We start from the raw sequence: 26,140 nt of genomic DNA, 5'->3' as shown, positions 1-26,140 counted from the left end.
TCTTAGCAAATTTATAAAAAAATAAATAAAAAAAATCACGTGCATAAGTATTCACAGCCTTTGCCATGACACTCAAAATTGAGCTCAGGTGCATCCTGTTTCCATTTATTATCCTTGAGATGTTTCTATATCTTGATTGGAGTCCACCTGTGGTAAATTCAGTTGATTGGACATGACTTGGAAAGGCACACACCTGTTTATATAAGGTCCCACAGTTAACAGTGCATGCCAGAGCACAAACCAAGCCATAAAGTCCAAGGAATTGTCTGTAGACCTCCGAGACAAGATAGTTCCGAGGCACAGATCTGGGGAAGGGTACAGAACAATTTCTGCAGCATTGAATGTCCCAATGAGCACAGTGGCCTCCATCATCCGTAAATGAAAGAAGTTTGGAACCACCAGGACTCTTCCTAGAGCTGGCCGCCCGGCCAAACTGAGCGATCGGTGGAGAAGGGCCTTAAGCCTAGTTCACACTGCCCGATTTTAGCCCCATTTTTGACTCGCCAACAGGTTTTGCAAAATCGCAGACAAATGCCCCAAATCATAGGCAAATCGGTGCTCGTGCGAATGATCAAAGACGCAATCAGAGAGAATCGCCAACGCCTGTGAGATATTTGGCATGCTAAATATCTGGACCTGTCGGCGATTCAAACTCCTGCTGTGTGAAATGTGTTCTGACTGAAAAATACATCGGCGATGACCGACAGCAAATGAGAGAGCAAGATGCATGATAGCGGGTGGTTCGGGGAGGAGTTCTAGACCATAATATTAGTATTTTAATAGATATATGTACAGTTATATCAAACAGAAACAAAGCACAAACATTTGCTTGATCAGCCCCAACAGTAGCACATTGCAATATCATTTATTTACCTCAAACTTAGTTTCTGCACTGCAGTCTATATATTTTTAATAACAATTCCAGTCTTGCGCGAGAGAACGCCAGTCTGACGCACGTGTGATCTCGCATTGTTTCCTTCTCACTTCTCGCGTGTGCTTTGTTGTGAAACGTAATTTGCAGATGGGATAGAGCTGTCGGCGATTATTCCTCTTGTACAGTCATGCAGTGTGAAACCCCCTGTCGCCGATCCATCGTGCAGTGTGAACACAGCAGTGACTGAATGCTGGCCCAGATAGTCATGCAGTGGGAAAAGAGCAGTGATCCGACGAGTTGGAAAATCGTGTCGTCTGAACTAGGCATTAGTCATGGAGGTGACCAAAAACCCGATGGTCACTTTGATAGAGCTCCAGAGTTTCTCTGTGGAGAGAGGAGAACCTTCCAGAAGAATAGCCATCTCTGCAGCACTCCACCAATCAGACCTGTATGGTAGAGTGGCCAGACGGAAGCCACTCCTCACAGTAAAAGGCCACCCGGAGTTTACTAAAAGGCACCTGAAGGACTCTCAGACCACAAGAAACGAAATGATCTGGTCTGATGAAACAAAGATTGAACTCTTTGGCCTGAATGGCAAGCGTCATGTCTGGAGGAAACCAGGTACCGCTCATCACCTGGCTAATACCATCCCTACAGTGAAGCATGGTGGTGGCAGCATCATGCTGTGGGGATGTTTTTCAGTGGCAGGAACTGAAAGACTATAGTCAGGATCGAGGGAAAGATAAATGCAGCAATGTACAGAGATATCCTTGATGAAAACCTGATTCAGAGCGCTCTGGACCTCAGACTGGGGCGAATGTTCCTCTTCCAACAGGACAATGACCCTAAGCACACTGCCAAAGATAACAAGGAGTGGCTACGGGACAACTTTGTGAATGTCCTTGAGTGGCCCAGCCAGAGGCCAGACTTGAACCCGATTGAACTGGAGAGATCTGAAAATGGCTGTGCACCGACGCTCCCCATCCAACCTGATGGATCTTGAGAGGTCCTGCAAAGAAGAAAATTAGGTGCCCAAAAATAGGTGTGCCAAGCTTGTAGCATCATACTCAAAAAGACTTGAGGCTGTAATTGGTGCCAAAGGTACTTTAACAAAGTATTGAGCAAAAGCTGTGAATACTTCTGTACATGAGATTTTATTAGATTTTTTATTTTTAATAAATCTGCAAAGATTTCAAACAAACTTCTTTCATGTTGTCATTATGGGGTATTGTTTGTTGAATTAAGGAAAACAAATAATGAATTTAATCCATTTTAGAATAAGCATAACAAAATGTGGAAAAAGTGAAGTGCTGTGAATACTTTACGGATACACTGTACAATTGAAACAAAAGGCTATTTTTTTGAGGGACAACTTTGATAAAATTTAGCTACTGCTGTGAAATGTGAATAAGCGGCCATTGTCCAACCGTGCTGTTTTTCATTTGTTTTCCTATTTGAACATTTGCTAGATGGATATCTTTGAGCATTTTGTTGCTTTTTGCTGTTTTCTGTTTTAAATCATTTACAGGGATAGCTCACCCAAAATTTTTTAATTCATATCGTTCCAAACTCATACAATTTGGTTGATCTTCGAAACACAAATTAAGATATTTTTCATTAAATTAAAACAAATCCAGATTTACTAAACAGGGCAAATTAGTGTGCGAGCGCAATTCCCAAAAATCGCAGAAGGGAGTGGCAAGTTCTGTTAAAGCATTAATTAAAGCACAGAGATGCAGCCGGATCATTTCCACAATGACAAATGCACTCTACCAGTTAGCGTCAGGTTTAAGACCTGCTTTTTTGGCGCAGTAAATAATGGCGCAAATACCAGTAAATTTACTAGTGCAAACCTTAAAAAATCACCTTGTGTGATTAATTTAAATACTCTCCTCCCATAAATTTTGCATTTAAAAGGGAACCTTCAAAAGCAAACATAACCCTGTGCACGCCTTTTCAGCGCTAATTTTCACTACGTGTCTTCAGTAAACCCTGACTGTAGTTTTGTAAGGTGAAAAGAGGGATTCTGTTAGTAAATCTGGCCCCAAGTCTTGTGAAGAGATTAAATCGATTATATGATAAAGACATTTAATTTAGGCTTCTATTCACATACAGTATGAACACACATACATTACCTAGGCTGTGTCCGAAATCGCATACTCTCTTGAGTAAGTAGTTATTTCATGACTGCTAAGAAAGTATGTTCTGTATAGTATGAATGTGTAAAGTCTGAATGTAATCTGAACATACTGCATTCGTCATGATGACATTAACATGTGATCTACCAGCATCAGTTACAACGCTTCTCTGCCATTAACAAATCCTCTCCCATGCCCCCCTGACAGAAGTAGTAGGTTATCCGGGTACTTACTCTATTATGAGTACTGTGAATTATTTTGTCACATACTGTATTTCACCTACTATATAGTAGGGAAGTATTTGAATTTGAATGCAGCAATAGAACGCATAATATTTGGTTAAACACAAAGCTTGTGCAGGGGTCACGTGACTCCATTACACACTAGAACAAACCACATTGGTTTTCATACATCACACATGCACATTTGAGATTCTGTGATTATAATGATTATGTGATGTTCATCATGTAAAACTTGGACTAAACCAAGGATTATGGATTCGATGTATGACATCTGTTTGGATCTTCTAAGTTTTGCTTACCTGGACATTCAATGGAGGGACCCTCTTGTTTCATTAAAAATATCTTAATTTGTGTTTCAAAGATTAACCAAAGTCTTACAGGTTTGGAACGGCATTAGGGTGAGTTAATGATGAGTGAATTTTCATTTTTGGGTGAACTAACCTTTTAAAATGTATCTAGAGACCATTGCTCTCACTCATTGTTTGAAGGGTGTAATAGTTACATACTCAGACATACTCAGAAAACATACTAAGACATACTCAGAAAATGTAAACTTTAGTTGAATTGTTACCATCAGCATATATTTATACATTTTAGCTTTTTGCCAAAAAAATATTTTGACAATTTTTCTTGGTAATCACTTTGCCTTACACTGAATACATTTCACCTTGTTTAAAACACAACACACATAAAATATATCTGCATGTTTTTTTCCCTTTCCTTCACACCCTCTGGGCTCTCATCAGCCTTGTGAGCAGGCGTGAGAATAGGGCGGACAGACAGGCCCCTTCTCACACAATCTGAGACGCATTCCACACACACTTACAGCAGCCAGCATGCATCTCTCTATCAAAGTACAGCGTCTGATGTGTGCTGAGAGTCCAAGAGCATCTCAGATATCCCACTGTTCACACTACCGAAAACAGAAATGTGACACAAACACTTCAAAGAACCATGAGGGTCCAAGTACTGTTATGTTCTAGATAATTGCACTTGGAGCGACCTGTGTTTATGTCTGTGGTGAACCAGCCAATATACAGATTTAAACTGTGTCCTTACCAGAGTCAATGTGATAAAGCGTCAAGCGGTATATCCTAGTTCCTCAATAAAAATCAGATTGTTATTCCTCTAACTAGTTAAACGCAATATTGTAGGTTATTTGGTTTGCATCTCTGTTGCAGCTCAATGGTTAGTTCCCAACCACAGTGAAATCTCACTGGTCCAAAATGCTGAAAATAAGCTAGGAAAATCCGCACAATGTTTAACTTATTTGCTAAATAAAACAGTAACGTTTCAATCAATAAAGATATTTGTTTATGTATATAGCCTATTAATTGCAAAATATTCATATTATGTATACAAATATTAACATAGTTTGAGATTGTAGGGGAAAAGTCATTTGCATTGGGTGTGTCTAAATCCTTTTGTACACAAATTTGGGCACTGGTAAGGACAGTAAGGAACCTGACTCAAAACACATTGGGACACTGATGATGACGTAACTACTGGTATTTATGAACAACAGCAGAACAGATATCTTTCTGACATTGTTTTTTTTATGTTATTTAAAGTACATTATGATAAATACTTACTTGTTGTTCATTACCTGCCTAGCGATGAATGCTTATGCTGAAATATAATTAAACAATGGTTTGTATTTTAAAAAAACATCTATCACTTGTCATTATGTGTAGTGACTTGGCTCACATTATTTATGCTTCTTCAGAACTTCCGTTAAAGGAACATATAGTGAGCATCGATGCTCCCTGGTTTTCACTGTGCTTTGTGGGACTTTTTAGGAAGCAAACATTTCATTGCACCTTAAAATGGCCGACTCCCTGATCAAGGCTCTAACTAATGAACTAGGGAGCTGATTGAGACGCACATAGTGCTTCATTAAATTTGGTATTCTTTAGCCATTGGTCGATTTTTCTCTGCAGAATCATAGTTGTTCACCAGGAATAATTTGAAATAATGTACACTTGATGGTTTTAACAAAATAATACACCCTCATAGCTCAAAGTAGGTCTGTCTTTAAAGGTTTATAAGTTATTGTTCAAAATCAATTCCCCTAGGACAGGAGTCGGCAAGTATGTTTGGCATCGGGCCCAAAAAAATTGCCACTAGATGGTGGGCCAGAACATAGTCAAAGGATAATTTAAGAAATTAATTGATGAAAAATGCAACTAGAATTGCCTGTGACATACTGTTCCAGTGTCTTTTGTAACTGGGAGTGAGCTGTTACTCTGTTAAAAAATTTGATAAATTAATAAAGCAGTAGTGACACACGTAACCTGGCAAATATCTTGATTCACCAACTTGCAACACAGACCGCCTTGCTAAAACACACATATGTGGGAGATGCGGAATGGTTAAAAATAACTAAAAAAATAAAAGAGGACTTGAATAAGCCCATTAATGGCATGTTTGAGTCATGACTCATGCTCTTAACGAACTATGTTTTATTTCCTCTTTCCATATTGTGAATAATACATGTGTATTTTAAGCTTGTTACACAATGGAGCCTAACTTATTGTAATAATTATTTGACGTAGCCTACCTTTACACTCAGAATTATTCCTTGGCATCCTCACGTACTAAACTGCATTTTTTTAATTGTTTGCGTGCTGGAGGTACGCTATTATGTCGCATGCAGACTGATGTTGACATTTAAGCTAGCCGGTGAGAGAAAATGGCACTATCAAAGAGTCTAAAGAGTCGAAAATAGGGCATACAAAGAAGAATGGAAAGACAACTCGAACCTGGGTCTTTCCGCATGGGAGTCGGACGCTCTAACAATGAGGCTAAAGGCTGCAACCGCTAATGTCGGTCACTAGAGCATCTCTTGACATGAGGGAAGGGAGATTTACCTGCACAGCTCTCACTAGCTGGCCTCCGTTACACTATCATGATAGATCTATTTTAGAACCAGCCGCTATCAAAATAATCTGGCTGTGGGCGCGGGCCAGATATTATTGCTGGTGGGCCAATTTTGGATGTTGCCGACCACTGCCCTAGGAAAAAATGAATGGGATTTTTTTTCTTCCAAAAATTAATTGTTGCACTCAATTCTAATTGGCTCTTATTTTGTCACTTTGCAGCAGTGACTTGACTTGTCCACACAATTGTATTATGTCATGCCAGGTTAGTGTTATAAACACACAATAGCTCTATTTGCAAAACTTGGTGAGCTGCCTTGCTTCTTAAGGTGTGGTCACATTTATCATTGTTTAGTTAATTTTCATGTGTGAAATCCAGTCATTTCCATAGGAATTCAAGTGTTTGTCAATTTTACATGAGGGAAAAAAAAATCCCCAAACAGATTTCACTACGGGTTCAAGTTGACCGTGCGTATTCACCACATTTTGTTTGAAAGTGCCTTCTGCGTGAACTGTGCTTCATAGATCGCTACACTACTATCAGTAGACAATGTACCTTTTTTGCCTGTGAAAATACACAAATGTGACTGCACCTTAAGGAAGAATCCTAGCCAGGATGCCAGCCGAATTTAGCCCCGCCTACAACTTTTGAGTTCGGGAAATTCGGTCTGGAATTGATCCGTTGTGGAGCAACTATGCTCGAAAAGGAGCTATTCGGACCAATCAAATTGTCAGGGCGGGCTTTATACGATGATGGACAGATGATCAACAGTATATGTAATCATCCACGTCACCAAAAAGCACTTGGGTTGAATTTGTTCGTATATGCATTCACCTTTACTATTTCTCTCAAAAATGATGATCGTGTTGGTAAGTACTCCATGTGTGAATGCCTGTTATTTACATTGCTTCTTCCGATCTCTTATATTGGGCACTTTTTGCACTTAAATTGGCTTATTCTTACTGTTGACATTGAAAATTATGCATGTGTTTTTCTGAGGGAATGCCGTTTTGAAAGTTTCCAACTGGACATATAGTCATATTTGCTAATTATCTTTAATGTATTTGCCCTGTTTTGTCTCAAGATGCACACCAGTAATGTTTTTTTCTAAGGCAAGTTTATGAAAGTTATTGAAATGCCCTAATTGAACTAAGGCCTAATCCTGGCTTAATCTAAGACCTGTCTGTGAAACCGACCTATAAGTGAGCAATTTGCAAATTCATACACATAACGTTCCTCACATGAAGCAAGAATCCACTCACAACTGATTCCAGTTTAGCATTTACTTTAGTTGTTAATGCAACCTTCTAACATTAGTAAAAATACTGGCCTATACTGTATAGCGCACACATAAATTGGATTTTTAGTCCGTTTTCAATTCAACAGCTATTTTTAACGATTCTTACTGATATTAAATGACTTGTATGTATATTTATATTCAACATATATCTTGCTTTTTTTACACATTGTAAAGCATTCTGGGATTGACTTCTGGGGGAAGGATAAATGCACTGTCTGCCTTAGAATTTGCCTTAAGAAGGCAGCATAGCCATGTCATATTATGATACTCACAATACGTGGTTTGAATGGTGGCTTGATCTTCCTCTGTTCCAGAAGTAGCCAATCAATCTCTTTGAAGAATGAATGCACTTTAATAGCTTCCTCCAGTCCTTGGGACACTACACAACCCAACCGCTTACTGGGGCTCTTGGTCATGAACTAAACAATGGTGCGAAGAAAGAAGAAACGTTTAGAGAAGCAAAATATCACACATTTGGGCCATGATGCTGACAGTAGGCAAACTAAATGTTATCCAAATGTTATCCATGTTAACCAAATGACAAAGACTGTGTTTATATGCATTATATTGAGTTAGGATGGTCATTGATGATGTATGAGTGATGTAAGAATGCATCCTGTGGAAGATGACCTGGGCTGACCATAGGTCATGTGACCACAGTGCCAGTGAGACAGATCGCAGTGTGCATGACACTATCCAAGACAAACAGACTGCGTTTCCCACAAAGCTTTAGGCAAAGGACAGCCAAAGTAAATCTTGGACATGTGAAGGAAAAAGGCAACTAACAAAAAACAAATCGCTGTACACACACACACACACACACACACACAAACTAATGTGCCCGGACACTATGGTCACACTGCAAGCCTTAGTGCTCAATTCTGATTTAATGTTCAGACAAAAAAATTTTTTGGTGATGTGCCACCAGTAAATTTGTGTGGAGGACGCAGACGAGGATGAAAAATGGAGCAAAGTTGTTCTTGTATAGTTTCCGTCAAGTTTTGCTGTCACTGTAATATTTATGAGCAGTGTTGGGGGTAGTAATGCATTACAAGCAACGCAAGTTATGTAATCAGATACATTTTTTCATGTAACTTGTGAAGTAACACTTTTAAATTTACAACGAAATATCTGAGTTAGTTTTTCAAATAAGTAATGCAAGTTACTTTGTTTTTCCATTTATTGACTGACAACTCTACTGTCCCCATGTTGAGAGAAACTGGGAGTAATGCAAACTCAGAAGATTCCACAAATCTGGAATCATTAAATGTTAAATAACACAAATATACTTTCCCATGGTTTCACAGACAAGGCTTAATAAGCAAGTGTCAGACTAAAATGCATGTTTGAGCTATTTTAACTGAAAGCAACTTGCACTGACATATCTTAAATATACCATTGCCATTGTTTTGTCTCAAGATGCACACCAGTCATGTCTTTTTCTAATGCAAATTTATAAATCTACTTAAATGTCCTAATTGAACTAAGGCCTAATCTAAGCCCTGTCTGTGAAACCGGGCCTTTATGTATTTAGTCTCACTTTAACCAATGTATTTGCTGCTGACATTTGATTCAACCATACAAATAAGCAAAAATAATTTGATAAATAAAAATGAAGATAAACATCACATGTTCGTTCCTTTTGTGTTAACTGCACATGCGCAACATCCCATAGGTTCTGTATAGGAAACAGAATCGATTAGTTCACACCTCGAGTCTTCGGGTTCGGGTCCGATGAGGTAAACTGACATAGCCTGAATGAAAACCCAGATAAGAAATGAATTAATCGTTTCTGTTTCTCATAATTTTGCTTTTCTTTGTATCGCATTTATTTCTTATTCTAAATGTGATCAACGTCGCATGAGTTGATGTGTTGGGGGATTTGACCATTATATTTAACATTTTATTGTGTTGGGGAATTTGGCTATTAACATAGCATTTTAAGTATATTCTGCTGAAATTAACGAAATGACTTGTTCATTTTGATGAACGAGATTCAAAGATCAGAGTCAGTAAAATTATCCAAACCTTCCATTTCTAATCCTATTCTTCTGCAATCCAGAATGGCAGCACAGCTAAAATGTTTCTTTGAGCTGCGCCCTATACTGTACAGCAGTGAATTTGCATTTTCTTTAGCCTGAGGCCTATTCATTTCACTTTTGGGACATTTGCCAAATCTAGAACTTTTTAATCAAAAAACATTACTTTTAAAAGTAACATTCCCCAACACTGCCTATGAGTTCTAACTCCTCACTGTCCCTGCACTGACTACCTTCACAGGTGTCTTTCATATTAACCGAGTGACCAAAGAACGGCATGTACTGTAACCAAAGTGACTTCTATCCACCAAAAATGTGACGAACATCAATCTAGATTGATGTAAAAGTCGCTTGTATTTCGTACACAACTCTTCAGAGTAGCCTATGAGTGTAAAGCATATAAACACATAACATGTGAAAGAACATAAGCAGTCATGCATACAAATACACACAGAGAAACAAGTCAAACAAGCCAGGCAAAATAAATATGAGCAATAAGCATTGACTGAAAAGACACTGCCCACTGGAATTGCATTAAAGGAACACTTCACTTTTTTTTTGCAAATAGGCTCATTTTTCAACAGCAAAGTTCCTTGATTATTACGCAGGAATGAGAGTATAGTTCCATATAGGCCTAGAAAATCGCAACTTTTCATTTTCCGCCGATCACAGTACACAATGTAACTACAGAAGAGACAAGTTTTAAATAGGAAAAATATCGAAACTCTTTGGTCATTTTTTGAACAATTTGCTAACGGTCTAATCAGATTCAATATGCTAGGCTATGCTGAAAGTGCTACCGCCAGACCCGGAGATCAGCTGAATGGATTCCGGAAACGGTAAAACTCAACTGTTTAACTCTAGGGGAGTTAGGGGAAAATGTGCCTATTTTTTTTTTTTAAAGTGCAGTGTTCCTTTAATATTGCATTTGTTGAAATGGAGAGCAAACTTTTGCTGAAAGGAATCAAAAAGTTTCAGCTAAAATATATACATTCACTCTTGTGTCATTCCAATACTATTTGGTTGTTTGGAACTAAAAACATTGTATATTTTGAAAAAATGTAATTGTTCAATCTAATGCGATCTTAACATCTAGTTAATTGAAAAGAACTGGCTCTAGTTCTATGGACTTATTTTTTGTATTTTTAATTTCCTTTTTAAATTTTATTTTATTGAAAACAAAAGAGCTGCAAGATAGAAAGAAGAAATAAAATCATATGAGTAAGTAAATCATGACATTTGGTCTTATATGTCGCCCCTAGAGGTTCAGAAATGAAACTCTTTCAAATTCCTCAAACACCAAACGACGTGAGCTGTGTCATCCACATTCATTTTATAGCTCAATACTTTTACTGTTTGTTAACATTTTGTGTCTATTTTTAATTTTCCAAAAGCATTTTAGGAGAAACATTAGAGACAAAGTATATATATGAAACATGAGTCTCTGAGCAAAGAAAGGTTCCTCAGCTCTTTTTCATATGCACTTAACCAATTCGTACAGTTAAAAGAGGAAGAACCCATGCAATGGAGGGCTGCTCATCCTGAAACTAGACCTCTGAGATTACACAATCCAAAAATCCAGCAGGGAACACAAACAATCAGTTTTTTTTCCCAGAAGAAGTGCAATTTTTCAGAGCTGCCGTCTTCTTTTGCTGTTCTATTACTTAACCAATCACAACTGTTCTTTCCAGAAGATTGAGAAAGCAAGCAGACAGTAGCAAGAACAAATGTTCAGATGTGGCAAGAGGCATACAAAAAGTTTTATTTGCCAATGTCTTTAATAATAATCAGCAGGCAAAGTTCCTTCTTAAGAATTTTTTTATAAGAATGGGCACGTACCGCTTTAAGAATGCTGACGGCCTCTTTGCTGAGCCACACAGGATATAGGACGTCATCATGGAGAATGGACTCAAAAAGGTCATCTTCATTATCTGCTTCAAAAGGAGGCTGACCAGCCATCATCTCGTACATCAGCACACCTAAAGCCCACCAGTCTACTGATGGGCCGTACTCAAGCTCCTGCAAGATCTGCAAAAGAGAATGTCATGTGAAGCTTACAATAGAATAACTGAGGATATATAATTTCCAGATCAAAGCACTTATTCTGTGCTGATTTGTGGAGAAAAAAACTGCCATTTTCTGTGAAGTTCTTCTGCCACTGATGATTTACTTTAAGAAAAATATGAAAACTCATAGATCTGAATCGAAAACTAGGACTAAACTAAAAGTGGAAAACACTGAAAAACGAAAACATCATTGGGCAACATTCATGAAACACATTCATGAACACATCTGTGTTCGTAAAACCATTCTCAAGTAAATTGTCACATTGATTCAAATGTGTGAAAATATTTAAGAATAATTTACTCAGAAATTCAGAGTATCTCGGCTTGTGCTTTTTCCTTGCCACTGTTGCCTCTGGCTTGGCGTGCTCTGTTGGGGACATTATTATTTAGATTAATTTCGATGTTTAGTTGAAAAATTTAAACTAAATTAACCATTTAAACTAAATTACTGATCGAATTATTGATCTAACGCCCACACTGTCACTGTATGATACTTGAAATGTTTCCAGAATGGCTATACAGCTGATTAAAATTATGCTGCATTATTTTCCTGTTTAACACTGTAAAGCTGCTTTGAAACAATCTACATTGTTAAAAGCGCTATATAAATAAAGTTGACTTGACTTGACTTGACAATGAATGAGGCCCACAATATGAAAGCTGGCGATTTACAATTAGAAATATGGTACATTATGTAACTTTTTTGTTCAAAAAAATGATCAATACATAGTCAATACATCATCAATCCTTCTTCCAAAATGTATTTTTGTCTTACCCTGATTCACTATGGTAAGCCTATTATAAGTGTTTCTATTTTAGACCTAGCAGGATGGTTTCGCTAGAAATTGCGTACATACGTCATTCACCCATACATGTCTCATCATATCCATAAATAGGGAAAAGTTGCTACGGCTACTTTGACGCATGTATGGTGTGGGAGTGGCATAGGTTAGTTGTCACAACGAACAAGATAGGTTGACATGGATCAAGCTAAATTTCCAACCAATTTCTGAACAGAGGAGAGTCTGCTGGCAAAAAGAGAATGCGACAGAGCTCATAATAAAACAAGAATCAATATTGGCTTGGCTTATTAGAGCCAAAAGCGATGCAGAGATGGCGTTTTTATTACTCAACAGGTGAGTAAGGTATTTTATTGAACAGATAAATTGCCATATATAGCTCTCTAACAGAGTTAATTGTATATGTTGTACCGTGTCTATTAATGGGTATAGCAACAATAATGTCTTCAGCTAGTCAGCTTGAGATCCTTTCCATCAAAACTGGTTATATCTCTTAAGCCTAGTAGTGAATGTCTTTGTTTTGTTTTTTTTGTCATAAGAATAATTTTTATCCGCAGTCACATAGCGCCAAAGCACAACCAAAACAATGTTCTTCTGAAAAATGTTTTGTTTTTAAACCACTATAGGACCAAAAGTACCATAGTGTACTTTTAAACAATATAAACAATAATATTTCATATTTTTGATGAGAACCAAGCAGTAGAAAAGGAGACTATCAAGTGTTCACTGGGCATTTGTGTCTGTGAGAGTGTGAAATACTGTACCTCTGGGGCAATATAATCTGGTGTGCCACAGAATGTTGTCGTAGTGATGCCATCCAGGATTCCCTCCTTACACATGCCAAAGTCTGCCAGCTTACAGTGACCTTCTGCGTCCAACAGAATATTGTCAAGTTTCAAATCCCTGCAAAGAAAATTGAAGCAAATGTAACAAATAGTAATATTAACCCATATGTATACATAGCATGTACTAAATAATTCATGTAAAATTCATATTACATGAAAAACGGCACACAGGGACTGTGAGTAAAATGACACAAATGCAAAAGTTAACTTTGAATGAACTGAAACAGGCTGTTTGAACTGATTTACAGAAATGATTCAAACTCGCCAACTCTTCTATCTTTAAATTATTATTATTATTTTTGCTTTTATTCTCATTTCTGCTTTCTACCGTACATTTTGATCCTCTTAACCGTACATTGAAAATGAATAAAAGAGCAAAACATCTTGCCATCTTAGACATCCTGAAATAACGAGAATGTAATAATGATGCATGATTCAGATTCTGGATGTCTCTATTCAAATATTAAGCAACACTTGCAACACAGCAGGTGAATTATTTACATATGCCTGATATTAGTTTGATCAAGCGGACACTAATATCCTGATGTACGCCTGTGCACACGGACATAATTTTAGTCAATTAAAGATCAAAGTATCACAACAAAAACAAACAAAAGGTTTGCACATTTAATTGTATCCACACTTTAAAAGCATTTTCTTCTTAGCTATTGAAATTGAATAAATCAAGATACAGATGAGATTGTCACACAACTTTGATACTCGAACTGTATAAAATAACATTGAATTATCTCAATGTTGTGCGTATATGCAGTAAGGCTTATTGATAGACTGATTATCAACCATGTTCACACTTCAGTTAAGTTTGTAAATTCCCAGCAGTGTCTTTAGTTAAAACAAACAGCTTGAATGCAAAGACTGATGAGATGTCTCTTCACTAGATGGCCATTGTGGAGGTGAATAACATAACATTTACATCCAATAAATCTATTTTAGTGTAAAGTAATTTGTAATTTGACTGACTTGCTAGCACATTTTTAAATCATGACATACAAAATGCAGTTGATAGCTCTAATTACCGAGCCCCATATGACGTGAACACACACACACACACACACACACACACACACACACACACACACACACACACACACACACACACACACACACACACACACACACACACACACACACACACACACACACACACACACACACACACACACACACACACACACACACACACACACACACACACACACACACACACACACACACACACACACACACATACACACATCTACACACACATTACAACCATAATAATATCCTAATATTGTCTTGAAAGGGTTTCCATGAAATGGTGTACCGTTTCCATGAAAGGGTGTAAATGTTCTGTAACAATGCTTAGGTGGTAGGTGGTGCGTGTCAAAGTTACATCCACATGGATGGCAGGACCCAAGGTTTCCCAGCAAAACTTTGCCCAAGCATCACACTGCCTCCGCGGGCTTGCCTTCTTGTGGAACATCCCACAAAAGCAGCCGTTTTGGAGATGCTCTGACCGAGTTGTCTAGCCATCTTGCCATCACAATTTGGCCCTTGTCAAACTCGCTCAAATCCTTACGCTTGCCCATTTTTCCTGCTTCTAACTCATCAACTTTGATGACGAAATGTTCACTTGCTGCCTAATATATCCCACCCACTAACAGGTGCCATGATGAAGAGATAATCAGTGCTATTTACAGGTCATATCACATGTTATGCCTGACCACTGAATTCTGATTGCATGAAACATTTCCATCAAATTAAATTGATTCTAGACGGTGTACATATGTTAAATTCAGAACAACTGTGAAGCATGTAATTGCAGTTACCGTAATTTAAAAAGTATGAAACTTAGAAAGCAAAATTCATAAGTTTTAATGCAGTTTGATAAATAGTACACCAACTACATTTGCATTGGCATACTTAAACAATATATTTATAATTTAAATCCTTTTGCCAGGATTTTCTTTTTGAGAGTATTCAATTTCAATATTACTTAAGTAAAATACAAATTCTCCAGAGTAATGCTTAAATATAGAGTAGTGATGAAGTACAGATAAAAGTACTTTATTTTAATGGTCCACTTTAGACATTCCACTTTTTACAAGTAACTTTGCAACTACATGTCATTGTCAACTAACTCTCATTAGAGTAATAGTTGACTGTCTGCTTAATATCTGCTAACACTTTATTTTGATGCTTCCCCAACAGACATTCTACTGACTACAAGTAACTTTGCAACTACTGTACATTTCAACTTATTCTAATAACCCGAACCCTAACACCTAAACCTAACCTAACAGTCTACTAATATTCTAATGAGAGTTAGTTGACATGTAGTTGCAAAGGTACTTATAGCTAGAAAAGTGGACCATCGGAATAAAGTGCAACCATACTTTACACATTATATCAAGGAGTATTTGAGCACTCCTGGGGATGGGGATACAAAAGACAAAAAAGTTTGAGAAGTGCTGGTTTATTGGGCTTGTCTACTATTACAGACCAGACTGGGGCACAGCATGTACCCGTGGAGTGAATTTAACCAGCACAAGAGGAAGGTAAAGAGAGACAGAGAGAGTTAAAAAAAGAAAAGGAGAGAGCGAGATGATAAGGTGCCACTGATGAAAGACAACAAGGAGTTGGATGAAACCAGTTGGATTGGGATTTGATGGTTGATTGCAACAAGAATGTCAACATCACTTTGCAGGATGTCATTCAGTCAAAGGTGTTTTCATAAAACCATCCTCACAGAAAAGGGAGGGGAGCGTCGGAACCCTTACGCAACTGTTCCCTTTTAGAAAGGCACCCTAGTGCTCGGCACGTTCCTGTTGGTTTAAAAAAGTTGGCACAAGGGGCTTCATTCCTCTCTGTCTTTCCCCACCAAAAGTGTTAACATGCAGAAATGTGGAAAAATGCTTGTAATGAATGTTGAAAAGATGCACGATGAGAGACCCACTTCCCAAAATTAAAATCCACTTCTTGATTAAGGCGTTAAGGTCCTAGAAACCGTCTAAGGGTAGTTGATTTTAATGACCCTTCACGTTTGATTAAACCATCAAAATATGAGGAAAATATATACAAATATAAAAAAAAAACACTACACTTAATTGAGACTGCAGCTACAGGTTTTATTTTACTTTTATTTAAAAAAAAAAAGCATAGAGAAACAAAAAGCTCAGGAACAAGTATACACTGACTACAATTACAACATATTATCAATATTTTGTTGGTTCTGTCTTGTTTTTGCATGTGTTCATAACTTCTTTGTATGACAGCCTGGCCAAAAAATATTTCCACCCATTTTGGCACACATTTCGTTTTGTTGCGTTATCACAACAAAAAAAAAATTCCAAGATTCCATGCATAACAATGCAATTTGCTTACAGAATCTGAAAATTTTTTTTACTAACATTTTAATAAAGGGCGAAGATGTCAATTTTCCTAAGCCGGACATCACTTTTGGACACTACTGTAGCTTAAATAAATTGTAATTATAGTTTTATTTTTCCACATAATTTACATACTTCTATTTGAGATTAATACAAATGTAAGATTCATTTCAAAATGTGAGCAAAAATAAAAAATAAAGAAGTTTAGGTGTGTCTAAATGTGCATAAAAAGAAAGGGGAAGAAAGTTCATGAGACGTGAACGGTTGCTCTATTGTCCTCTACCCACATGCTCTTCTACATCACAAGATGTTCCAGAATTGTCCATCTCGCCATCTGTCTCTTATTTCTGTCTCTATCCACTCCTGTCCTACAGTAGTCTACCTTCCAATGCATCCTGGTCACGTCGCTCTTCCTCTCTTTCCCAAGAAAGAGACCTTAATTTATCCAGTGAGCTTCATTTGTTGATATAGATTATATAACATTGCTACATTGGCTGCTCTTATCTGTCCCCTTTGAAGTGCATGAATAGTGAATGCTGCTCTCGTTTTTGGATTTATTTTCCAGGATGTTAGGTAACATACTCTGTGTTCCACAATCTACGCATTCAATATCTTTAACCATAATGAAATTATACTTTTAGATATAAAACATAATCATTGTCAAATCATTGTCTTAAAGGGTTAGTTCACCCAAAAATGAAAATTCTGTCATTAATTACTCACCCTCATGTTGTTCGACACCCGTAAGACCTCCGTTCATATTCGGAACACAAATGAAGATATTTTTGTTGAAAGCTGATGGCTGAGAAAGGCTTCAGATAGGCCTCCATTGGCATGCAGTACATTTACACTCCCAAGACCCATAAAAGGCACTTAAACGGTTGTTACAAAGTCCATCTCACCACAGTGACTCTACAATAATTTTACGATGCGACGACAATAGTTTTTGTGCGCAAAAAAAAATCAAAATAACAGCTTTAACCTACTTGTTCTTGTCTTCCGTGTGTGCCTCCATGACGCATGCGCGAGAAAATGACGTAGCGCCGGGGTTCGGGAATCCATGAAATGCACACTTTAGTCCGATTTTGAGAACTACGCCAAGACCTAAAGCACGATCAATGTAGAATCCAACAGTTTAGACACGCGCGTCTTCCTCTGCTTGTAAACAAATCCCTTCTGGGTCATGTGTCCGAGCGCCGGATCTGCGTCATATTCTCGCGCATGCGTCGTGGAGGCACACACGGAAGACAAGAACAAGTTGGATAAAGGTGTTATTTTGATTTTTTTTTGCGCACAAAAACTATTGTCGTCGCATCGTAAAATTAGTCACTGTGGTGAGATGGACTTTGTAACGACGTTTTAAGTGCCTTTTTATCGGTCTTGGGAGTGTAAATGTACAGAATGCCAATGGAGGCCTATCTGAAGCCTTTCTAAGCCATCAGCTTTCAACAAAAATATCTTCATTTGTGTTCCGAATATGAACGGAGGTCTTACGGGTGTCGAACGACATGAGGGTGAGAAATGAATGACAGAATTTTCATTTTTGGGTGAACTAACCCTTTAACGAGTGAGTCATTGAATCATTCAGTCAAACGATTTGTTCAAAACGCTGAGGTTAAAATAAACTTTAGAGTGATTTTATGAATAAAGGTGAACAATTAAAAACATGTTAGAAAACAACAACAATGTATTTTAAGTCGTGTCATCTTAAATGGAGATTATACAAGAGCCCACCGCAGACTGCGGACTTCAGCCTACCGCGACTGACGAGTCCGAACCTGGACCGAGGACGGAAGGAGTCTTCACCCGGAGCCTGAACCACAAGGTGTGTCTGACCAGGTGTGTTAGCCCGCTACATTGTGTGCTGCAGAGGGAGCGTTAATAGAGTTTGAGGGCTGGGAGGAATTTTTTTCTGCAGTTTTGTTCATGGTAAAGAACAGTTTTTCAATAACAGAAGAATATATAAAAGTACGGTATTTGATGTAAAAAGTGCCCCTGCTGTTGGGGCTAAAGGGACAATAATTTACACAAGAAATGATTTTATAATACATTGCATGCACAGAAGAATATGATGTAGACCAAAAATTAAAAGACGAATGGACAAAAAATTAACTACGCCTTTATTCTTGCTGTGTTAAACTGATATGTGTAATTTGTTCATTGATTTCATGATACTAGTAAACGTAATGAAATTATTATTAGACCTTTAAAATGTTTTTCCTTATTTTTCATATAGACCAATAGCTCTGCAAAGTTATGATGCTGATTCGCTGATATTTCTAAGTTTCTAAAATACTTCTATATTTCTTTTTCGTAAAAATATACAAAAACAATGAACGTTTTCTTTTTCATTATAGGTGGAATGGAAACCTCAGCAGCAATAAGACATGACGATCTATTGTATTACATTTTACTAGAGCTCCTTTCATTTGGAGGAAAGTAGTGACCGTAAGAAGACAAGGCAAGCAGAGAAAGACAGAGAGAGGAAAACAGCAGCAGACTCAGTTTAGAGCATTTCCTGTGTTTCAAGTGAATCCTGAGAAGTGATTTTATTTTTCCATTACGTACACAACAACATGTACTAAAAACAAATGTGCTAAAGAGCTGAGAAATATGCATTTCTCAAAAGCACAAACAAGCTATTCCATTACAACAAACCAAAGAAGGACATGATTAAAATGAACAGTTAAATTAAAATGAACAGTAATGGTTAAGCAGTAATGGTTAAGCAAATCATATTTTAGTTATTCATCAATTACTGTCTTAATGAATGAAGCATTCATTCAACTGATTTGTTCAAAATGACTGATACATTCTGTATTGAAGCAAGTGACTGGATCACTGAACCAATTCATTCAAAACCCCGGATTGGTTAGTGACGAAATGCCAGTGTGCATTTCTTGCTGCAGAGAAACGTAACTCTTTTGCTGTGCTTGTTTGGAAATATTGGAGAAATAGAGCCAAAACAGACAATACTGACAATATTATGTCTAAAATGTCCAAGAGAGATATTTTCTTTTACAGAAATCGCTTTTTAAGGACTACAACAATCGGCTGGTAGGGACTACAACGAGCTTCTTCTCGGGTTTGTGACATCACAAACCCTTACATTTACATAAACCCTGCCCCGTACGCAACAAAGAGTTGCTCTAGTAGAGTGTTGCCAATGCTGTCGAAACTCTGTTATTTTCACCCCTTCATGGACTCTGCCGTATTAGCATAGACGAGTGCACATAACAGTCTTCATGTACTCGCAACATCAGAGCCGCTGAAGGTGCAGTGGATTAGTTTTGTTTTTGAAGAGAATGCATCCCCACTTACCTAAATTTGTCTATGCACGAATCATTTTACACCAGACTGCTTTGTGAACGAGGGTCAATATGTAGGGACAAAACAAAACAGAGGTTTTGTTAAAAAGTTGTTACACAAGGATGGATTAGGACCAACTGTTCTTATAGAGAAATACTGGTCACAGCAGTAATGAAAGGGAGAACACCCACTTTATTAGATTTCATCAGTTGTTTTACGGATATAACTTTTACCAGTTTATTAAGCACCCCCCGAAAAGGCATACAGACTGTATATATTTGTTTATTGTTAGTTATGACGAGAGATTTGTGTAATTCACAGTGTATGTTGATGATACCCGCAGTGTTGGGCAAGCTACTCTGAAACTGTAGCTTTGCAAGCTACAAGCTACTTGTAAGTTAAAGTAGTTAAGATACATTTAGGGTAGCTTGTAAGTTACATACAAGCTACCCTTTTGAAAAAGTAGTTAGCTACACTACAAGTTACTATCAAAAAGTAGCTAGCTACATTAAAACTACTTTTATTTTATAATTTTTTTATTTTATAATGACATTGTAACAAATAAATTGTTAATGAAGAATGTTATACTATTTGGGGTGTCAAGCAACATAATGCAATGTAATTATGATTTCAAATAGTATTGGGTGAATTCAGGTTTAGGTTTATTGAGAAACTTTTCCCCCAGTCATTTCAATGGCAAAGACTGTCAGACTAATTTAATTAAGTAAACTATCCTAACTAACAAAGTGCAAAATGGCTACATATTAGTGCAAGAACAAAATGTATGTAACTTAAATTAAATACTCAGGAGTCAGGAGTAATCTAAAGATGCAGGTTAAACTCACGGAGTGTACAGCATTTTGAACAGAAACGCTCTGAGTATCATGAGCTGCTCGCGTGAATGTGCAGGCGCTTTGCTTGACTGTTTCTATCCGTTTCAAATTAAAAGTGGCCATTTCAAGCTTTCTATACACATATTTCTTATGTCTGTGAGGCAAGTAGGCTAGCCTACTGAGTTTCGGTTTATTTATGAGACACGCTCCAGTTCATGTCAAGGTTATTATAGTTTTGCATTTTACCATTAGTTTTTATTTTTGTTTTGACTTTTTGTTTTCAAATTCAGTTTAGTTTTAAATAGTTTTTAAAGTGGGTTTGCTAGTTTATTTTTTTAAAATGCTTAGTTTTAGTTGAGTTTTTATTAGTTTTAGTGTTAATTTTAGTCTTTTTTTTGTAATTTGGGTTATTTGTCAGGGGCAAGATTCAAAAAGGTCAGAAAAAGTATTGTGTAATAATAACTCAACAAAAACATAATATAATTTTAGAAAATATTAATTCAAAAATAAAACCAGTACATAAAATGTACATATGGGCACAAATATGTAAACAGTCTCAACACTTGCAGTAAGTGCAAAATGTGTAAGTGACGTGTGCCAGTAAAAAACCAAAAGAGCCAACAGACTAAAGAAGACATACATGAACCGCATGTATTCAACCCATTTTTGAGCCAGTTTATTCTATTCAGGAGCAGTTTCCATGTTTCCTTACAGTTAGTTAATAGCCTACATGCTTCTCTCTCTCTCTCTCTCTCTCTCTCTCTCTCTCTCTCTCTCTCTCTCTCGCTCTCGCTCTCCTACTAAGGTTGTTGGGCACTCCTGGAAGGTTACCAAGCAACGTTTGCATGACCTAATTAATATAATAGAATATATAATGCATAACATCAACCAATCATTGTGTTTTGCAATCAGTGCAAAACACAACTGGCGCACAAGGCTACAGTGATTAGTAATTATAGGGGCTAAGGTAACTGAGCCTCTTAGTCCACACCTAGTACATAGAGGACCTTGTTTACTAAAGTAAGAGCGTATTTTTCAATGTGCTCTTGGGTTAATATCAATTAGCTCTTACACAAAGAGGATCACAATGATACTTATTCTAGGAAAAGGAACAGTACCTCAATCATCTTATGATCCTTTTCATGTGAAAGCGCAAAGTGCGCACAAAGCAGATCTCGCAAGTACAAGGTGTGGAAATACTACAATAACTACCAGCTCACATGTTCCATCACAAGCCCTTTTAAAGGGATAGTTCACCCAAAAACGAAAATTTGATGTTTTTCTGCTTACCCCTAAGGCATCCAAGATGTAGGTGTTTCGTTTCTTCAGTAGAACACAAATGAAGATTTTTAACTCCAACCGTTGCTGTGTGTCACTCATATAATGCTTGTCAATGGGGTCTAATTCTATTAGAGTAAAAAAAACATGGACAGAAAACTTCAAATTAAACCCCGCGGCTTGTGACAACACATTGATGTCTTAAGACAGCGGCTTGTGACAACACATTGATGTCTTAAGACACGGAACGATCGGTTTCTGAGAGAAACCGAACGGTATTTATGCAATTATTTCACCTCATATCAGACGAATGTCTTCAGTTCTCCAGACTGCCATCACTTCCTGCGAGTGAGGTCAAATAGCAGCCGGGTCATAGATATATACATAGATTCCGCATTAGTGCCTGCGTGGATCGCTCGAATGAGGCATCTACGTATACATATTTATGACCCGGCCGGAATTTTGACCTCACTCGCAGGAAGTGAAGACAGTCTGGAGAGCTGAAGACATTCGTCTGATATGAGGTGAAATAATTGCATAAATACTGTTGGGTTTCTCTCAGAAACCGATCGCTTCGTGTCTTAAGACATCAATGTGTCGTCACGAGCCGCGGGGTTTAATTTGAAGTTTTCTGTCCATGTTTTTTTTACTCTAATAGAATTAGACCCCATTGACAAGCATTATATGAGTGACACACAGCAACGGTTGTAGTTAAAAATCTTATTTTGTGTTCTACTGAAGAAACAAAGACACCTACATCTTGGATGCCTTAGGGGTAAGCAGAAAAACATAAAATTTTCGTTTTTGGGTGAACTATCCCTTTAAGTCTCAGCCCATTTGTGCCATACCTATCCTAGCAAGAATACAGCACCCATGTTACACCGTTACAAAATCCCTCAAGAGCTACAAGTCAACAAAAGATGAGTAATCAAGCAGATGAGCCACATCTATGCCACCTGTTCTTACTATCTATTTTTAGATGCAGTGAATCTGAACAAACAACCAAACCAGCCATTTGCAATCAACAGCAGGGAAGTCAAGATCAAACATGCCCTCTTTAACCAGATCAAACTTCTGTGGTTTCAATCAAAACTGCCACCATGTCCTTCATCGATAGGGAGGAGAATACTACACCTGCACATTTTGTTCTAGAATGTTCTGCATTCTGTTTTTTTTTTTTTTTTTTTTTTTGTCCTGGAATGTGCGGCAGGTCACAAAGAGGTAGAATTAGTTCATATGGGAGGGAATACGGTTCTGCCATGCACAGAGCTTTTCTGACATGCAAGTCTCCTACAATGAAGGGCTTTCCTAAAATGAGGCAAGATAAAAAGGGAGAATAATCTGGAATTTGTATTTATTGCCAGTAGAAATGATTTTCGCAAGTTTCATTTGGTGTCGTCATAGAGCTCTGCCTTGAACCCATTACAAGGACATTATTATTCGAGCAACCTGAGGTGAAGTGTCTCGCTCAAAGGTACAATGATGATGGTTCACGGCTCAATCAGAGCTCGTTGTCAAACCTTTTACCCCATTTAAACCTTAAAAACCTTAAAATACTGGCAACAAAAAAAGCTTACTTATAGTTCATTTAACACAATAACTTAATCATGAGGCATGTTCTCTAGTGCATTTAAAACAACCTTGGTTTACCAAAGTGCTGCACATAATACAAAAACAGTTACAGAAGGTTAAAACCACAAGAAAAGATGATTTTTTTTAGCATAGATTTGAACTCAGATACCGTAGGAGCATCTCTAACAGATAATGGCAAGCTGTTCCACAGCTTGAGGCATTGAGGGGCTATATTGTTGGGGGCTTTAGAAACAAATAGCACAATTTTAAAATCAATGTGGTATCAGACTGGAAGCCATGTGCTACACTGTCACAATGGAAACTCCATTTTCAAGTACTAACACACACACACAAAACCCTTTCACAACTTACCTCGGATTAAAATATATATTTTAATGACAGAAATACAATTATGAGACACACAAAATACACACACACACACACACACACACACACACACACACACACACACACACACACACACACACACACACACACACACACACACACACACACACACACACACACACACACACACACACACACACACACACACACACACACACACACACACACACACACACACACACACACACACACACTGTTGGTAGTGTATTCCATAGTCATAATGTTTTTTGAGCTGAGGTAATGACATTTTCTAGCCTCTAACCCCAAACTTAACCTTTAAACCTACCCATATGCGATTCATTTCAAAATCCTTAACGCATTAAAATAATTGAACGCACTTAACGCAAATAAATTACAAAAGTATGTGAAGCTGCGCCATTAACATAATTTGCATCATGTGATTTTAGAAGTCGGGCGTTTTTTTATCCAAAATACTGAAGCCTGATTGAATCACACAGTGAAACTGTCTATAAAAGAGACATCAGTACCAGTATTAGTATCAGTGATACTGGCCTTCATTCATAAAAAGATGCCATTAAACAAATATTTAAAATATTGTCTCTACATTAATTTGGAGAGTAACTGTGAAATTATTACAATATAAAAGTCTTTTGTCTCAATGTTTTTATCGTGATTAATCGTGACAAATTACAGAAAAAAATTTGATTAATTAGTTAATATATTTTAATCGATTTACAGCACTAATATATATATATATATATATATATTAGGGATGCCACAATTCTCAATATAATATTGAACCGTTCGGTACGGCATTCACGGTTCAATACGCGCTTGTGAAATGCGATTTTCTCGGTTTTGCATTTAATTAATTATTTTTCTACAAATTCTATCATTTGCCTCCATCCCAATATTGAACAACGCAACATACATTCACATCACACGTTAGTGGTAGAGTTATACTAACGGAACACTAGTTATTCACAATCAAGAAAGTTCATTATTTGCATGCGTTTTAAAGGTTTTAAAGCCTTGCCTCGCATGCGCGGTTTTAACATGCGATTTTCTGAGCGCTCGCACTAAACGCCTGTCAAACACGTGAATACTGAACTAAGTAGTCGTCTTACTGCGCTAATACTGTCAAATACACACAAGGTTAACATAAACACAGTTGGTTATGTCTAAAGTGAAAATAAAATCGTGTGTGTCTGTATATTAGATGCACGGAGGTCTTAAAATGACAGCAGCGCAGCCAGTGAACACGCTGTCCTTAAAGTGACAGTTCACCTCTAAAATTATGTCATTATTTACTCACTCTAATATTGTTCCAAACCTGTATTCATTTCTTGATGACAGAATTTTCGTTTTTGAATGAACTATCCCTTTAATGTTAATACAACAACAAAAGACAAAGAGAAAATCACTCACTGCTCTTGACTGAAAAACTAATACAGTAGCTTTAATAAGAATCAATGTACATTTTATTGTGAAGTCTATGTAGTGTTTTATTTTTACATTTATTCATTCAATTTCATACTTAAATGCTGCTGTACAGCTCTGAGCTGCCAGTGTAAATTATTTTATATTATGCAATACACTAGGAATGTGTACATGTTTTTTTTTTTTTTTAAAGTAAAGTTTTTAGTTTAAGTAAGGTTTTTCAATTCTTTTAAGTAAAATAAAGAAAGAGTATTTCAATAAAAAATAGTATTTTTTCTCCTTAACCTCTTGCTGTTCCTGTTGCCTAAGAATAGCAAAAAACTGATGTGACAAGCAATCAGAACCGAACCGAAAACTGTGGTATGTATTGAACCGTGGACTAACTGTATTGTTGCATCCCTAATATATATATATATACACACACACACTCACACTACTGCTCAAAACTTTAATATTTTGCTGAAAGAAATTAGTTCTTTTATTCAGCAAGAATGTATTCAATTGATCAAAAGTGACTCGCTGTATGTCAGTGTGGGTTCCATAGATACAATGTGAGGTAGGTTTTTCAATGTGACAAATAACCCCAATCTGCCCTCTACACAGTATTGAACAATTTCCCTTATAAAGTATATTCACAGTTCACACAGACAGATTGAAATGTTTTTATGTCCCTAGTGAGACATTGTTGCCCAGAACACCTTAATATTTTGTGATCCCCATCTCCTGTATGAAGTACATGTACAGTTTATGTTTCCTTTGTTTT

The 26,140-nt window shown here is 37.1% G+C and overlaps 1 protein-coding gene across 1 annotated transcript in view; it reads right to left on the bottom strand.

Moving 5' to 3' along the window:
- Positions 1-26,140, bottom strand: part of prkceb (protein kinase C, epsilon b) — a 156,535-nt gene that overhangs the window by 3,570 nt on the left and 126,825 nt on the right. The window contains exons 12-14 of the mRNA XM_079842791.1: positions 13,104-13,242; positions 11,313-11,501; positions 7,707-7,853 (exon numbers count right to left, since the gene is read on the bottom strand). Coding sequence (XP_079698917.1) covers positions 7,707-7,853; positions 11,313-11,501; positions 13,104-13,242 — 475 coding nt within the window. The remainder of the gene's footprint in view (positions 1-7,706; positions 7,854-11,312; positions 11,502-13,103; positions 13,243-26,140) is intronic.

The sequence above is a fragment of the Gobio gobio genome, assembly GCF_949357685.1.
Source record: "Gobio gobio genome assembly, chromosome: 18".
NCBI classification, from domain to species: domain Eukaryota; kingdom Metazoa; phylum Chordata; class Actinopteri; order Cypriniformes; family Gobionidae; genus Gobio; species Gobio gobio.
This window is presented reverse-complemented; position numbering and strand designations above follow the sequence as displayed.